Source organism: Perca fluviatilis, chromosome 17, assembly GCF_010015445.1.
Source record: "Perca fluviatilis chromosome 17, GENO_Pfluv_1.0, whole genome shotgun sequence".
In the NCBI taxonomy this organism is placed as follows: Eukaryota; Metazoa; Chordata; class Actinopteri; order Perciformes; family Percidae; genus Perca; species Perca fluviatilis.
In genome coordinates this window covers 33411643-33429609 of record NC_053128.1, presented here as the reverse complement: position 1 = coordinate 33429609, position 17967 = coordinate 33411643, and the positions used below count along the sequence as shown (strand labels likewise).

Genomic DNA, 17967 nt, shown 5'->3' with positions numbered 1-17967 from the left:
GTGTTAAAAATGAATATTCGATCATGCCAAACTTTTGAAAATGATAATGCAACGATAAGAACAAAACAAAATGATACTGAAGCACAGAATTTGAACTGCAGTAGGAAATGACCGTTGACATTTAGTTTTTTGGACTTGTAAAAGATGTCGATGTAGCCCAACAGCTAATATTAACACCAATGAAAGGATGAGGCGCTAATTGATCTTTAAACGTTGCACGTTATATGTCTGCGGCGCAGTTAGCGGCAACCACAAATTGACGGTGACAGAGAGACATGACGGCAGCATGCGGGTCAGAGCAGAAATTGACGCGGAAAGCCCTTCATCAAAACCTGCCTGAGCTTTCACATTTCCCCCCGGGTTCGTTAAAGATTAATCTAAACTAGAGACAGAGAAAGAAAAAAAAAAAAAAAAAAAAAAAAAAAAAAAAAAAAAAAAAAAAAAAAAAAAAAAAAATGTAGTGTACTTTCTGTGACCTATATGTTTCCACTGAATTAGATTCCAGACTCTCGTAATTAGAGGACTTTAAAGCTTTAAGGGACCAGCAAACATGGAAAAGTAAAGATATTTAAATAAGACATTCCTGCAGTTTTGCAGGAAGAAAAAGGCTCAGAGGTTGTTTTACTAAAGCACACGTTCTAAAAGGACATAAATGAATGCATATTATAACTGCTGTGTGTTTTAATGCACTGTGCCCCCTCCCCCCTCCACCCCCGTCTAACAGGATGTAAAAGGCATGGATAATGTTGTAGCCGAGTCAAACCAGAGAAAGTACCGACGTTAACGTTGTGAAACGGTCCCAGATTGGTTCGGTTTAGACACCAAAACTACAGAGTTAAGTTGATAAAAAGATAGAGGTTTGTGTGTGTGTGTGTGTGTGTGTGTGTGTGTGTGTGTGTGTGTGTGTGTGTGTGTGTGTGTGTGTGTGTGTGTGTGTGTGTGTGTGTGTGGTCTTGTTTAACTATATTCATGAGGTCAAAAAACCGGGAGTCCAGTATACTTGTGGGGACCCGACAGCTTTGTGGGGCCAAAATGCTGGAGCCCACAAGTTTAAAGGGCTGTTTTAGGTTAAGACTTGGTTTTAGGATTAGGGATAGAATTAGGTTATGGTTAGGGTGAGGGTAAGGGTTAAGGTTAGGCATTTAGTTGTGATGGTTAGGGTGAGGGTAAGGGTTAAGGTTAGGCATTTAGTTGTGATGGTTAAGGTGAGGGTAAGGGTTAAGGTTAGGCATTTAGTTGTGATGGTTAAGGTGAGGGTAAGGGTTAAGGTTAGGCATTTAGTTGTGATGGTTAAGGTTAGGGTAAGGGTTAAGGTTAGGCATTTAGTTGTGATGGTTAAGGTTAGGCTAAGGGTTAGGGAATGCATTATGTCAATGACGGGTCACCACAAAGATAGTGCCACAAACCTGTGTGTGTGTGTGTGTGTGTGTGTGTGTGTGTGTGTGTGTGTGTGTGTGTGTGTGTGTGTGTGTGTGTGTGTGTGTGTGTGTGTGTGTGTGTGTGTGTGTGTGTGTGTGTGTGTGTGTGTGCGTGTGTGCGTGTGTGCGTGTATTCGCGTGCATCATATCCTCGGGATATAACCGGGACAGTTTTAATCCGGTCACCGTATCTGCGGGTGACATAGTTACTTGGCTAACCAGTCCTTAAGTTGATTGCATTTGACAATAGTTTGAACGTATTGTCCTGTGAACAAATTACCACAAAATCCCACTTTGTCACTGACTCCTTTCTTAGCCTATTTTTAGAGCTGTGAATCTCTGGCCGCATCTCAGAGTTTAAATATGTCAGGTGTTACAGAGTGGGAGCTCATCTTTCTGTCCCGGAGACACAGAGAAAATGTCATGGAAACGGTGACAAGCCTTGTTGAGACGGAGACAGGTATCAGCTGCCCGGAGGTCAGCGTTAGTTTGTACTGTGTCTGGTAGTTACACTTTAACCCTTGTCTGAATTGATTGTTTTTTTTCGATGCTTTTGACGCTTTCTTAAAAAATGTTTTCGTCACTTATTTCAACGCTTTCTTTTTTTTTTATTCATGGTCCGTAAACCTAACGTAAATTACATGTTACCTAATTTTTTGTTTTAAAAAAATCAGAAATTATGAATAATTTTGACTAATAGTTAAGATGAGAGGATGTTGAGTGGATCACAGACTGGTTTATTTCAAGGTTTCGTCAGGATACGGTCTCAAAACCATTTAAAAAATGTTTTTTCAAATGCTGTAAAATTAAATAAAGCACCCAAAATTCAATTTAATTCATAATTCATACTTCTGTCCAAAGCTGCAACTCATGTCCCTTAATTTGCTTCCTCGACTGGTCCACTTTCCAAACAGACAAATATCTCTATAGTCTAATATTCGGATCCAGCCGTACTTCTTACCAGTACATATATATATATATACATATACAAAATGTTGCTTAGGAAGGAGGACACCTCCTGCGGTCCGTACATACAGATTAACACGAGGAACAACCGGATGTACTCTCATCTCCTTCATCTAAAATGCATGTTTTATGCTTTCATATGTCAACACTCTGGCTAACGTTAGCTTGGAGAGCTAATGTACCTGCTTATTCTTTTTTAAGGATCCCCATTAGTCATCACCAGAGTGAAGAATATTCTTCCTGAGGTCCAACACAAGACAAACACATATTATAAAGCAACATACTGTACATATTGCTATATCAGACCGATGAAAACATTAGCATGTTTTTTCATGTTTTAAAAACTACAAAACAGTGACACGAAATTAAATAAATGAATACATTTTTGGGCCACAGACTAAAGAACATGACACCACCCAAACTAGCATTCAGTCTCTCAAATATTGGAGCTGATATTAAAACTTTTGGCTGCTTTAACACACACTTTATTAACCCTCATGATGGCAATGAAATAAGACATGATGCTCTATGAATATAGCTGGTGTGAAGTATGAAGGTTGGCTGTCAGGCCATGGAGAGACGAAGCGACATATTTGAGTCACACCCTCACACTGACAAGCCCAAGGTGTGTGTGTGTGTGTGTGTGTGTCACACACTGACAAACACAAAGTAAGAGAGAGTTTGGAGGAGAGTGCGTTGGTGTGGATTATGGTTGTGTCTTTTTGTCTTTTGAGCTGACATCGTTTGCAGGATTACTCAAGCAAGACGTCAAAACACACACACACACACACACACACACACACACATACACACACACACACTCACACACACTCTGACCTCTGGTGGGAAAGTCAAAAGCACAGCGCTGAAGCCTGTCAAACTATATCATTCTCTTCAGCCAACACACGAGCAAACACAATCCCGTTCACACCGACGCAGTGTGAGTAAGTTGTGTACATGTCAAACACTCACACATTCACACATTCACACACTCGCACATTCACACATTCACACAGACACACAGACACACTCGCTGTGTCTCTCGTGCGGTGTCCATTACGACGCGATCACACCTTTTTGTCACCCAGCTGATCCGACCATACGCCATCTCTCCGACACGCTGCAACATTCCATTCAGTCTTTCTCTCTCAGCTGTTGTTTTTCGTCTTTACACACCTACGTCTGTCATGTTTCATGTCAACAAGTGAGCGCAGCAGCATGAAGGTCTTGTCTAAAAATGTTATTGAAAGGAGCAGGCTGTATTCATGAAGCATTCGTACATACAGTATATCTGTGAAAAGTAAAGCTCTGTAATTGGTGTGTATTCCACATATTTATTACTGTCAGCAGCACGTTGACTGCTGCTGGATAAGAGCGTGAAGATCCTCATAGGGAGGAGGAGAAAACACAAGACTTTCACCCAGGAAACAGGTGTTCATGTCCTGAAGAAGTTAAGGAGAAAACACAAGACTTTCACCCAGGAAACAGGTGTTCATGTCCTGGTAGAAGTTAAGGAGAAAACACAAGACTTTCACCCAGGAAACAGGTGTTCATGAGTGTTTTAACCCAAACCATCTTTTTCCTAATCTTAACTAGTTGTTCATGTGTCTAAACTTAACTGTCATCACTCCATGAAACTGCCTTTTTATCGGCTAAACTTAACTGTAACAACCGCTGAAAGGACCGTAACCTCCCGGTGCTCTGTACCCGGCTCACAGTCACCTTTACTCAGCTGAACTTAACTGTAAAGAGTGCCAAATATTACTGTCATGTGACCGGTCCTCCGGCAGTTGCCAATCAGCGGAAATCCAGTCATTTCGTAGGATATCGTACCAATTGTTGTGCGTAAGTTGGATCAATGTCAAAGATTGTTCCCAGTCACTTAGACACAATACCATTGGAAAATAGGGTCCAGAAAGACAGACAGACACACACACACTTACACACAGACACCCACACACACACAGACAGACAGACACATGCACACACACACACACACACACACTTTGAGTTAATACTTTGCAAACATTCAAGTAGATCATTCCTGTTAGAGAACTGAAGCCATCGTAGAGAGGCTCAGGAATGAAAGGAGAGGAGAGAGAGAAGGAGACAAAGAGACAAAGAGACAGGATGGTGAAAGACCAAAGTAGAACATGCAGTAGATTAAGCTCAGCAGCCGTACGCTTATTGCCCGTGACAGTTTTCCGTGCATTAACATATGCATGATGCAGAGGAAACGGCAGGACATGCGTGCATAGCTAATCTTCCTAACGGGCGCGTATGAATCAGCCTTTTATTTCCACCAGGACGCTGGGCTGTCAGCGAGATCTCCGCCGCTGTTTGATCTCTCGTCGTTGAGTTTGTACAGTAGCGTTACAGTCTCTGTGATGCGCGGCGTTGGCAGGAGAAACAAGGAATGTGTTGGACATAAATCAGCACAATAATCTCATGAATACATAATCATACGGTACATCTGTGCATCTGATGTTTCATGTAGTTGTGTTGAGATGTATGGTGTGTGTGTGTCTGTGTATGTGTGTGTGTCTGTGTTTGTGTGTGCGTCTATGTGTGTGCAAGTGTGTGTGTGTGTGTGTCTGTATCTGTTTGTGTGTGTGTGTGTGTGTCTGTATGTGTGTGTCTGTATCTGTGTTTGTGTGTCTGTGTATGTGTGTGTGTATGTTTGTGTGTGTGTGTGTGTGTATGTGTGTTTCTGCGTGTGTGTGTGTGTGTGTGTCTGTCCATCTGTCTGTCTGTCTATTTGTGTGTGTGTGTGTGTGTGTGTGTGTGTCAGTATCTGTGTGAGTGTGTGTGTGTGTCAGTATGTGTGTGTGTGTGTGTGTGTGTGTCTGTATCTGTGTTTGTGTTTGTGTGTCTGTGTGTGTGTGTGTGTGTGTCTGTATGTGTGTTTCTGTGTGTGTGTGTGTGTGTGTGTCTGTCCATCTGTCTGTCTGTCTATTTGTGTGTGTGAGTGTGTGTGTGTGTGTGTCAGTATCTGTGTGAGTGTGTGTGTGTGTGTGTGTGTGTGTGTGTGTGTGTGTGTGTGTGTGTGTGTGTGTCAGTATCTGTGTGTGTGTGTGTGTTGTGTGTGTGTGTGTGTTATGTGAGGTTTGGTACACATGGTTGTCACACATTTCCCAAAGTAAACGACAATAAAGAATTGGTCTCCTTGACAACACATTCTCACTCCCATCACGTCAAAAAACGACGCTTGGACAGGTGCCTTTAGGGTCATATTTTAACGATCTGAGAGCACGGCGTGAAGCGCCTGGTGCAGGTGTGTTTAGGGCGTGTCCAAATCCACTTTTGCTAGTTTGACGGCGGTAAAAAAGTGTCCGTGCGCCAGGCGCCTGGTTCTAAAGGGTTGTACTTAGTGTCTTCATTAATCAGAGGTGTGTTTTGGACGTAACATGCAATCAACCAATCAGAGATCATCTCCCATTCATCAACCAATCAGAGATCATCTCCCATTCCCTTTAAAAGCCAGGCGTGTTTGGACCTTGGAGCATTGCTGTTATGATGGAGGATTTGCACCGTAATATTTTTATTTGTAATCTTCTGAATGTGTGTGTGTGTGTGTCCCTGTGTGTGTATCAAGCATAGTGTGTGTGCGTGCTGTGCACGAGCCTAGCAGCATTTTACTAATGCTCTGTTAAAATAACAATGAAATGCTGCGTTATTGACTTTAGACCAGGTTTTTGTTGGTCAATGGCGCCATCACTTCCTGCTGCCTCAAGATAGCAATATGCCCAGAATGCACCTGAACACACCTCCCTGTAAGACCAGCTCGCCCAGAATGCACCTGAACACACCTCCCTGTAAGACCAGCACGCCCAGAATGCACCTGAACACACCTCCCTGTAAGACCAGCACGCCCAGAATGCACCTGAACACACCTCCCTGTAAGACCAGCACGCCCAGAATGCATCTGAACACACCTCCCTGTAAGACCAGCACGCCCAGAATGCACCTGAACACACCTCCCTATAAGACCAGCACGCCCAGAATGCATCTGAACACACCTCCCTGTAAGACCAGCACGCCCAGAATGCACTTGAACACACCTCCCTGTAAGACCAGCACCGTCCATGGGCCACAGATGGGCGCAGGTGCATTTGTTATTTAAACGACGCGGGCGCTGGACGGGAAACTGACAACTGGGTCGGTCTTAAACTAGCAAAGAGACATGGGTCGGGCTTTGCGCTGCGCCGGGTGCGAGATAGGACCCTGGGTGTTTTTTATTGATGCAAATAGTCTCCTTTGGCGTCATATTTAGACGCGCTCGGTCGAGACTCTTGGCGTCAGTAAAACACAGAAAACGGGAAGAAGCTCAGAGAGATGAACTGGGACTTTTGTCGCTTTTGACAACGTTTTTAAGACTTTTGCCAACACTTTTGTCAACACATATATACATATATATGGATATATACACTGAAAAAAATTATAAATGCTACACTTACGCTAACTGTGACCATTTTTCCCGAGGGTTCAATCCGCACGTTGTCTTTTCAATGAACTCCTTAATGAACTGATCCTTTGGTCCGACCGCCTCCCAGAGTACGTCTCCATGGTGACAGCCGAGTTGTGTCCACAGGTCTCGGCTCGCTGACTTCCACATGAACTGCCAGATGACGTCTCACACGGTCACCGGCTGCCCTCACGACAACTTCCACGGCTGCCTCATGTCCTACGTCGGCCTCATCGGTCAGTAAACGCATCTCCTCCACATACACACACATGCACACACACACACACACACACACACACACACACACACACACACACACACACACACACAGAGAAATAAACACACACACACACACACACAGACATAAACACACACGCACACAGACACACACATACACACACACATATGCGAGCACACACACACACACATACACACACAGAGACATAAACACACACACACACACACACACAGACACACAGAGACATACACACACACACAGACACACAGAGACATACACACACACAGACACACACACACACACACACACACACACACACACACACAGACTGACATACACAGACACACACACACAGGCACACACTCACACACACACACCCACCAGTTGCCCTTGAGTAGAGACTTCCCTGGATATTTAACAGTCTTATATTGGAGCTGTAAATCCTAATTTTTCCGCCCATACGTTGGATAATATTTGAGTAAGAAAAATGACTTTTGTTAGAACGCTCTTGTGTTTTTGATCTGATTGAAATAATGCTGTGAAAATGTACATTATACTGTGATAGTGCTGCTTATGATATTGTTTTTATTTGCGTAGCGATATGTTGGCCGACAGCAGCTGTTGTTGTGTGAGCAGTGTGTCTGTTACAGGTGATGACTCACTCCCTCGCTGGAATCAGCCACTCATTCAATTCCCAAATTGCAAAAATCCTCTTTAGCTAATCTGCTTCCTAATTCTTATTCCTCCCCAACATGAACTCCCTCCCTGCCTCCCTTTCTCTCTCTTTCTCTGTCTTTCTCTCAGTCTCTCACTCTCTCCTTCTCTCTCTCTCTCCATCTCAGTCTCTCTCTCTCTGTCTCTCTGTGTGTCTCTCTCTTTCTCTCTCTCTCCCTCTCTCTCTGTCTCTCTCCATCTCTCTCCTTCTCTCTGTCTCTCTCTCTCTTTAATTCAAAGGAGCTTTATTGGCATGCAAGTTTCAATAACAATGTTGCTAAAGCATCAATATACAATTTGTCCAAAATTTCGGACGAAACACAATAAACAGTAATATGACCATTAACACAACATCAGGATGGATTTATAGTAATTCATATAAATCAAATTCTAATAGAAATGTAAAGACAGGAACAGTAACATATAGTATAGTAAATGTGTCTCTCTCTCTCTCTCCCTGTCTGTCTGTCCGTCTCAGGCTCTGACGTGACTCCCAACTACAGCGACAGCAGTCCGTCCAACATCACCATGAGCCTGTGGTGCAGCTGCCGCGCCGCCGCCGGCGCTCAGGAGCGGGAGTGTGACACTTTCCACCGCGACTTCACCCACAACACCTGCCTCAGTGAGTGCTCGCTAACATCTCTCTCCACAGCGCTGCGGAGGAAGGTCTGCCTGCAACACAAGATGCATTTCTTTGAACCAATCCCAGCGGTCTTGGGCGGCGCTAAGCTCCAGAAGGAACTTGTTCTGGTGAAACATTTGCACCGCTTAAAAGAAAACTCCATATGCAATATTAAATGAAGTTAACTGTTGACACAACACAGTAACATGAGCTATTTAACCTTGGTCCCGACCTTGGTCCCCTTGCCCGCCTATGTTAAACCCCAATGCACGTAATTTGGGTTATTTTAGACTCCCATCTTAACCTGGAGAAACAAATATCTTCTCTTGTAAAGACCAGTTTTTACCAACTAAGAATAATTTCCAAACTCAAGTCTGTTCTGTCATACAATGATGTGGAAAAAGTCATCCATGCCTTCATAACCTCCCGCTTAGACTATTGTAACTCTCACTACCTTGGTCTCCCCCTGACTCTGGTGGCTCGGCTTCAGATGGTCCAAAATGCAGCTGCCAGGCTGCTCACGAATACAAAAAAGCGTGAACACATTACACCTGTCCTGGCGTCCTTGCACTGGCTTCCAGTCCAGTCTAGGATACAATTTAAAATACTGTTGATGGTTTTTAAAGCTCTTCACGCCCTGGCCCCCAGCTACATAGCTGATATCATTCATCCCCACGTAGCCCCCAGGTCCCTCAGATCCTCCAGCCGAGGCCTCCTCCATGTCCCACGGTCCTGGCTTAAGTAAAAAAGGTGACAGAGCCTTTTCTGTTGCTGGCCCTCAGCTGTGGAGCCGACTACCACCTGACATCAGAAGTGCCCCTTCAACTGTGATATTAAAAACCAGGCTCAAAACTCATCTTTTTACATCGGCCTTCCCAGCATTTTAATGGTCTTATCCTGCTATGTTTGTAATTAAGTATTTGTCTTTTGATGTCGTTTTTAGCCTAAATCACTGATTTGTAAGTGTATTTTATATTTTATTTTTATTTTTGAAAAACATTATTTTTTGCACTTTTTTGACATTTAAAAACTTTTTTTCACTACCGTGTACTGTATAAACACCACTAACACAAACTCATTACTAGATTAACACTTATTTTTGGAATCCATGGTCGATAAACCTCACTTATAGGAAATTATACCTCATTCTTGAGTTAAAAAGCAGAAATTCTGAATTATTTAGACCAATATTAAAGGAAGGATAATCGCAGACTGGTATATGTCAACGTTCAGTCGAGATACTGTTTCGAAACATTTCAGTTTTTTTTATTTTTCAAATGCTAAAAAAATTGAACAGAACACAAACACAAATTCAATCAAAGTAGAGATTTTTGTTGTACTTGCGAAACGCGTTGTATGGAATGATCCGTGTTATTTTTGGGTAACCAATCAAAATTAGGTCGTTAAAAAGAAACCCATATTTCTGATATAGACATCTAGACAATGTGTCAAATTTGACCCAAAGGTTACACAAGGGTTAAAAACTTGACATTTTCAGTGTGTAGCTTCCATTATGTAAGAGATTTAAAGCATAAAATATAGAATACCTTGGAATATAATGTGGCTGCATGTAGAGATATTTTACTCAACTATTTCTTTTCTAACTCACTCACATACCAGGCTGTTCTCACGAAGCATTCACACGTATATCTGGGAAAAGTACAGCTCTGTAATTGGTATGTTTTCCACATATTTATTACTGTCAGCGGCACGTTGACTGCTGCTGTATGAGAGCGTGAAGATCCTTGTAGGGAGGAGGTCGGGGGGGGGTGTTGTGTGTGAAGTGTATAAAGCAGATTTCTTTTTTACAGGAAGTGGAGAGAAAGGTTAGGTGGAGGAGCACGACTGGAGGAATGAGACGACGTGTTGAAGATCCCCAGATACTTTCCTTAAATTACAGAAACCTGGCTACAGTCTCAACCTCTGCTCCCTCTGCTCCTCGCTCTCCTCCTCCTAATGTGAACTTATGCATGCACGTCCATGTGCAAAATGTGCCCAAACCACGGCAGTGTACTCTATAATCAGAGCATTGTTTTATTCCGGATTAACAACACATTCTCACTCCCCATGGCGTAAAATAGGGACGCTTGGTCAGGTGCCTCTGGCGTATAAACGCGCTTTATCTAAACATGCTTGGTCGGGACTATTGCCGTCACTTTTTATTTTTTTTAAAGATAATTTTTTGGGCATTTTAGGACAGCTAAATATATGAAAAGGGGAGAGATAGGGGGGAAATGACATGCAGCAAAGGGCCGCAGGTTGGAGTCGAACCGCTCTTGGCGTCACTTTTGACACAGTTAGGTTTATGAAAAGATCGTGGGCGTGCTTATAAAAAGGTAGGTTTCTGTGACATGTTTAATCTCTGAAATCTGAGGAACAAGACATAAGAAAGCATGAAATGCAGAGGTATTGATTAAAACACACAGCCACTGTAATGCTCTAACATGACGGAAACGTGAGCTGTTGTGCGGAGACCAATCGCCGTACACGTTCGTCACTCAGAGTTCCTGAAATAAGCAGTGTTGTAGTACTCAAAGTCGGATGAAGAGGACTGGTGATTTTATTTCAAGACCGGTCAAGACCACAACTGCAGAGATTTCGCTAAAAATTGCCTGTGCATTGTCTGATTTAAGCCTATGTGTTAAAAAAAGAACACTAGGGGCCCTATTTGAACAATCTAAGCGCACAGCATGAAGCGCATGGAAGAAAAACGACAAAAAATTGGACAAAAGCGTAAAAAAAAACAATAGCGACAACATTTTCGAAAAAAGCATCAAAAATAGTGTAAAAAATGTCAAAAAAGGGACAAAAATGTTATAGGATGTTACAACTATCATGTGTTTCCCAAATGATATCCAGATAGAGAGCTGTTTCTCGGCTGAGAATCAGACATTTGATGTGTCCTCACACTTTCACAATCATCCAGTTGTGTCAGTAGTTTGGATAAAAGCCGAATAAATAAAGATCCTAATTTTGATAACCAGTCCCCGTCTGTGTCTCCCTTCTCAGAAAACGCCATCCAGTCGTTTGGTTACGGCTCAGAAGGAGGGACTGTTCCTGTAACCGATCCGTCGTCCACCTTCTTCCCCGCCGCCCAGCCGCCAATCATTGCCAAACCCGCTCCGTCTCTACACGGCAACGCCATCAAACCCATGGACACTGCTTGTATGTTCTCCACCTGTGCCAACCTGCAGGTGAGTGCTGCAGTATTCGATATTTCTGAATGAGCTGGAATGTGCAGAAGATGCTGTGTTGTCATGTCATGTTTCAACCTGGATCCTATTTTTCTATGTTTTTGTGTCTGAGTGACTGATGGGAACAACAGTCTTTGACATTGGTCCAATATTAAGCGAGATCTGCAGTCGGCAGCCGCGAAACAAGCTACAATGTAAGTTCATAGGGCAATTGTATTTACCTTCACAAAAGTGCTGTTTTTCCGTTGACAGACTCAGATTATTATTCTAAGTGTCTGACAACATTATGGAAAGGATTCCTACAGAGATAGACCTTTAAAAACGTCTTTGAGACCTTTCTGTTTAACCAGGAACAGCTCTGAAGTCGCTAGCGCTAAACCCACCAGACTTTAAAAAACACCACTTTTAGCGTATATAGAACCAGCATATTCTTACATGTAAATCGGTAAACTATGTGTTTATTTCAACCAAAACTAGAGTTGTGATGGTTGGAAAAGTGGAAAGACGACCCAAAACAGCTTTTCGTAGTTTTATTTTGTTTCTGTCCACTTTGAATGAAGTGTATTTTACGATGCTAAAATTACTGTTTATTTACATGGAGTCTTTACATTTTGCGTATGTTTTTATGTTTGAAAAAGGTTTAAGAAAGGTCAACCTCCTTAGAAATCCTTTCCATAATGTTGTCAGACACCATAATTGTCCTTTAACTTACATTGTAGGTTGTTTCTCCGCTGCAGCGATCTCGCTTAATACTGGACCAATGGTTTAAAAAGTACTTTAGTTACCTTTTAATATTGTACAGAAGAAGAGTGCAGTGTCTGCATTTCTTTAGGTATTATGTTGTGTTTTGCCAATAATATAGTTGGGTAAAATCTCCGCTGCACGACTCTCTTCAGAAGGGTTGAAAATCAGCAACTTTCCGTCTTTAGCATTTAGCTTAGCACAGCGCAATGAAAACATAAACAACACTGGCTTGGCCGCGTCATCCCCCAACCCAGATAAACGCGTTTGCCCCTTTCGGCCACCGTAGATATGCCCCACCACCCCAATCTTTAAAAGAGGTTGATTTGTCCGCCTCAACCCACTCTCCAAAAAGAGGTAAAAATAACCATTCAGGGGGCTCAAAATATATACGGAAAACAAGAACTGTGTCTACTTTGCTATATCGGGGGATTAACGAACACAACAGGAAGTGAAAAATAAAGATTTATGTAGATTTAAAAAACATCCTGATACATGTGACGATGTTTTGAATATCCAGAAAGTTTTAAACAATACAGGAGAATCATAATTTCCTTTACATAAATAAAGACATTTGCACCATAACTTAACATAAAGCATAAATGGTTGCATAAAAGTTCACCAGAATGCAGGCTACTACTAGACTGGGTAAACCCAGCCCGATCTGCCGGTGATTTTATTTCGCCCTGCAGCTCAGGCTGGAAACCTGTACGTTTACCTATCCTGCTTCCGTTACAAATCTGCGGGGACCAATCACAAACTATTGGCCGGTTTAACACGATGACAATAGAGAAGTGATGGCAAGCAGCTTTTTGTTTACATTGGGAGGATGTGTTTGCCTTACTACAGACTGGCTTTGGTAAAAGCCTAATTTACCAGATAGCCCCGCTGGCTCTGCAAAGTACGTCACCCGGATCGTTGATCCGATTGGTTGAAGGACTATCCAATTGCATACAGAGTCATTTGAACTATGCCCGTTGATCTTGTGCAGTAGAAAATACAGAGCAGACTCCCCACGCTAATGTTCAGTCTTAAAAGATTGAGCTTGGTCTTGTGATAGCCGGACTAGGAAATTTGTTGGTTGACGCTCACAATTTTATGAGGGACGACCCCTCCATGATATGTCCCCCCAATGTTGAAACAAAACCCACGCCCTTGCAATGGGGGACATCACTGCAGCTACATTGGTTATTTTTACAGGCTTCAAATACTTCTCTCTCTGTCAGTTTCCTGGCCAGCGTGAAAACGGTAAACTCAGTTTTTTCCCGAACTTCACTGCCTCCGTCGTCATATTTATCGGAAAAATGGAGGATGTGTCCATCGAACATAATAAATCCAGACTCGCTGAGGACGTCTGAGCAGAATAGATTCATCTGCGTTGCTCTTTTTCACCTCACACACATTAGCGCCGTCTCGCCTGCATCCCGGGAAAGTGGAGACCCATCCATTATGTACGGGGGAAGAGGTGTAAGGCCGGGGGTTAGAGGCCAATGTAAATTGCTCTTTCCATTATGTAAGAGATTTGAAGCATGAATTATAGAATACCTTGGAATATAATGTGTCTGCATGTAGGGATTTACTCAACTGCTTCATTTGTAACTCACTTACATACCAGGCTGTTCTCACGAAGCATTCGTACATACAGACCCTTTCCAAAAAATGAGAATATCATGGAAAAGTTTATTTATTTCCATAATTCCATTCAAAACGTTAAACTTCCATAGATTATAGATTCAGTGCCCACAACTTAAACGTTTTCAAGTATTTAGTTGTTTATTTGTACATAATTTGGGCTTCCAGCTTATAAAGCCCACGAAAACAGGATTTAAAAAAATTAGAATACTGTGAAGAAATCACCATAAGAAGGACTGGACTGTTGGCCAGTGGTCCAAGGTCCTCTTTTCCGATGAAAGTAAAGCGTGCTTTTCATTCAGGAATCAAGGTCCAAGGGTTTGGAGGAAGACGGGTGAGGAACAGAACCCAAGCTGCTTGAGGTCCAGTGTGAAATATCCACACTCAGTCATGATTTGGGGTGCAATGCCCAGTGCAGGTGTTGGTAAACTCTGCTTTCTTAAATCCAAGGTCACCACATCAGTCTACCACAATGTTTTAGAGGACTTCATGATTCCTTCTGCTGAGGATCTGGATGGAGATGCAGATTTCATCTTCCAGCAGGATCTGGCCCTGCCCATACCGCCAGAAGCACCAAAACCTGGTTTGATGCCCATGCCATCACAGTGCTTGACTGGCCAGCCAACTCGCCGGACCTAAACCCCATTGAGAATCTATGGGGTATTATCAAGAGGAAAATGAGGGGCACCAGACCCAAAAACAAAGAAGAGCTGACAGCAAGCATCAAGGAAATCTGGGCTTCCATAACTCCCAGGCAATGCCACAGGCTGACTGCCTCAATGCCACGGTGCATCGAGGCAGTGATTAAGGCAAAGGGATTCCCTACCAAGTATTGAAGATTGACGTATCGTTTTGAAAGTACCATATTTTGATTGATTTGGTGTGATCCTAATTTCCTTTTTTTCTGCAAAAAATGAGAAGTAAATGGTGATTTCTTCACAGTATTCTAATTTTTTTAAATCCTGTTTTCGTGGGTTTTATGCTGGAAGCCCAAATTATGTACAAATAAACAACTAAATACTTGAAATTGTTTAAGTTGTGGGCCGTGAATCTACAATCTATGGAAGTTTAACGTTTTGAAAGAAATTATGGAAATAAATAAACTTTTCCATGATATTTTAATTTTTTGGAAAGGGTCTGTATATCTGTGAAAAGTAAAGCTCTGTAATTGGTATGTTTACCCCTTCGAGGATCCTCGAAGGGGATGTTTGGCACCAAATAGGGCTGGGTGTACGAAATAGATTTTCCGATTTCTTAAAATCCAAGAATCAAACTTGCTCTGTATCATATGAAACTAAAAAGACCCAAAGAATCCATTGGTACCAATTATGTCATGCTAGCTTGTCAGGAAAGCGGTTAAGATATGTTTCAAAGTTCGGCTACATTTTGGCGAGGGAAAAACTGGCATGGCCGTTTACAAAGGGCTCCCTCTGCCAGCTCCAGATATCTGAATGAAATGTCCCAAAACTCGCTCACTGTACAGCTGCACTTTATTGTGTGTTCATGTTAAATATAAAGTGCATTGATTTAACTGCCTTAATGTGAACATTGATACTTTTAGTAATGCAACAGGTCAGAGGGAACCCTGTACAATTGCAGAATCTATTTCATATCCAAGCTAAATTGGTATTGTAACTGAAATGTTCCTGGCCTAACTGATATCGAATCAGGAATAAAATCGATTTGGGGTCTTGTGAATCGGAATCAAATTGATTCGGAAAATCATTGACAATACCCATCCCTAGCTCCTAAAACACAGGGCTTTCAACCCAGGTCCTGTTAAGGGGAAAACACAAGACTTTTACCCAGGAAACAGGTGTTCATGTCCTGAAGAAGTTAAGGGGAAAACACAAGACTTTCACCCAGGAAATGAGTGTTTGTGTTCCGGGAGTGTTTTAACCCTAACCACCAACTTTATTCTAATCTTAAGTCATTTTGGTGCCTAAACTTAACTGTCAGCACCGCATGACTCTCAGTTTTCCTCAGCTACATTTAACGTTTTATCAGAACTGGATCCCCCACAGTTCGCTTACCAACCAGGCATAGGGGTGGAGGATGCCATTATCTATCTATTACCCAGATCACTGTCACACCTGGAGAACCGGTGAACATCCAGGGTGTTGACATTGAGATGGTGGAGACATACAAATAACTGGGTGTTCACCTCAACAACAAACTGGACTGGTCCAAAGCCGTCTCCACCTGCTGAGGAGACTGAGGTCCTTTTGGTGTGTGCAGGACTCTGTTAAAAACTTTATGACTCTGGTTGTGTCTGCAATCTTTTATGCAGTAGCCTGCTGGGGGAGCTGGGAGCACAGAGAGGGACAGGAAAAGACTAAACAGACTGATGAAGAGGGCTAGCTCTGTTCTGGTCTGCCCTCTGGACACCATAGAGGAGGTGGTGGGGGAGAGGAGGATGTTAGCCAGGCTGGCATCAATCATGGGCAACACCTCTCACCCCCTACATGAGACTGAGGTCCCTGAGCAGCTTCTTCACAGCAGACCGCTGCACCCTCAGTGCAAGAAGGAGCCCTACCGCAGGTCCTTCATTCCAGCAGCAGTCAGACTCTTTAATGCAACATCATAATGTAGCACTGCTAGCTGTTTTTGCAATATGAGCCATCTTATACTTTATGTATATTGTTTCTCCTATGTCTACTTAATGTGTATTTGTGTTATTCTGATGTGTGTAAATTTTCTTTCCTTTGAGCTGCTGTAGCACAGGAATTTCCCCAGTGTGGGATTAATAAAGTCTATCTTATCTTAACTGTTAAGATAGCTAAACTTAACTGTCACATGACCAGCCGGCAGTCGCCATAATTTCATAGGATATCATACAAACTTGTCCATGCCGGCTTTGAGCTTCAGTGTCTCAGCTCATATCTCCTGTTGGCTCATTGGGATGCTTTCCTAAACGTCTGGGTTGATGGCATTTCCCTTTATGTGCCGCCTGCAGACGTCCTCGCTGCACAGAGACGGTGTCTGGAGGGGGTCAGCCCTATGGTCCCACAGCCATGTGGTCCCACGGACTTATGTTCCCACAGCCCTATGTTCCCACAGCCCAATGGTCCCACAGCCCTATGTGCCACAGTCCTATGTTCCCACAGCCCTATGTTCCTACAGCCCTATGTTCCTACAGCCCTATGTTCCTACAGCCCTATGTTCCCACAGCCCTATGTTCCCACAGCCCTATGTTCCTACAGCCCTATGTTCCCACAGCCCTATGTTCCCACAGCCCTATGTTCCTACAGCCCTATGTTCCCACAGCCCTATGTTCCCACAGCCCTATGTTCCTACAGCCCTATGTTCCCACAGCCCTATGTTCCCACAGCCCTATGTTCCCACAGCCCTATGTTCCTACAGCCCTATGTTCCTACAGCCCTATGTTCCCACAGCCCTATGTTCCTACAGCCCTATGTTCCCACAGCCCTATGTTCCCACAGCCCTATGTTCCCACAGCCCTATGTTCCCACAGCCCTATGTTCCTACAGCCCTATGTTCCCACAGCCCTATGTTCACACATTTCTAAGATTTTTCTTAAAATTAGGCCCTATGTTCCCAGGGTTAGGGTTAGTGTTAGTGCTAAAAGCTAAATTCTATCTGTAGTCCATTGCTACTGGATAATAGTTTGGGGGTAATTGGCTACCAAATTGGGAGAAAGGGGGATACAATCTGATACAAATTTATGAAAAAATAAATATGGGAACATAGGGCCTAATTTTGAAAATAAAATCTTAGAAATGTGGGACCATAGGGTTGTGGGAACATTGGGCTGTGGAAACATAGGGCTTTAGGAACATAGGGCTGTGGGAACATAGGGCTGTGGGAACATAGGCATGCTCCCGTCTGGAGCCAGGGGCTTGCTCAATATACTGCCAGGTTTTTGGGGGAGTTGGCTATACTCCATCCAGCTGACAGATTAGGCCCTACGACAGGAGTGCACACATTTGAGTCTATATTTGTTCACATTTTGTCTC

General features: G+C 43.1%; 1 protein-coding gene across 2 annotated transcripts in view; it reads left to right on the top strand.

Moving 5' to 3' along the window:
* The window catches only part of gfra2b (GDNF family receptor alpha 2b), a 118511-nt gene that overhangs the window by 90642 nt on the left and 9902 nt on the right, over positions 1-17967 (top strand). For both annotated transcript variants that reach the window (XM_039780814.1, XM_039780815.1), the window contains exons 6-8: positions 6976-7085; positions 8280-8423; positions 11433-11617. In XM_039780814.1, coding sequence (XP_039636748.1) covers positions 6976-7085; positions 8280-8423; positions 11433-11617 — 439 coding nt within the window. The remainder of the gene's footprint in view (positions 1-6975; positions 7086-8279; positions 8424-11432; positions 11618-17967) is intronic.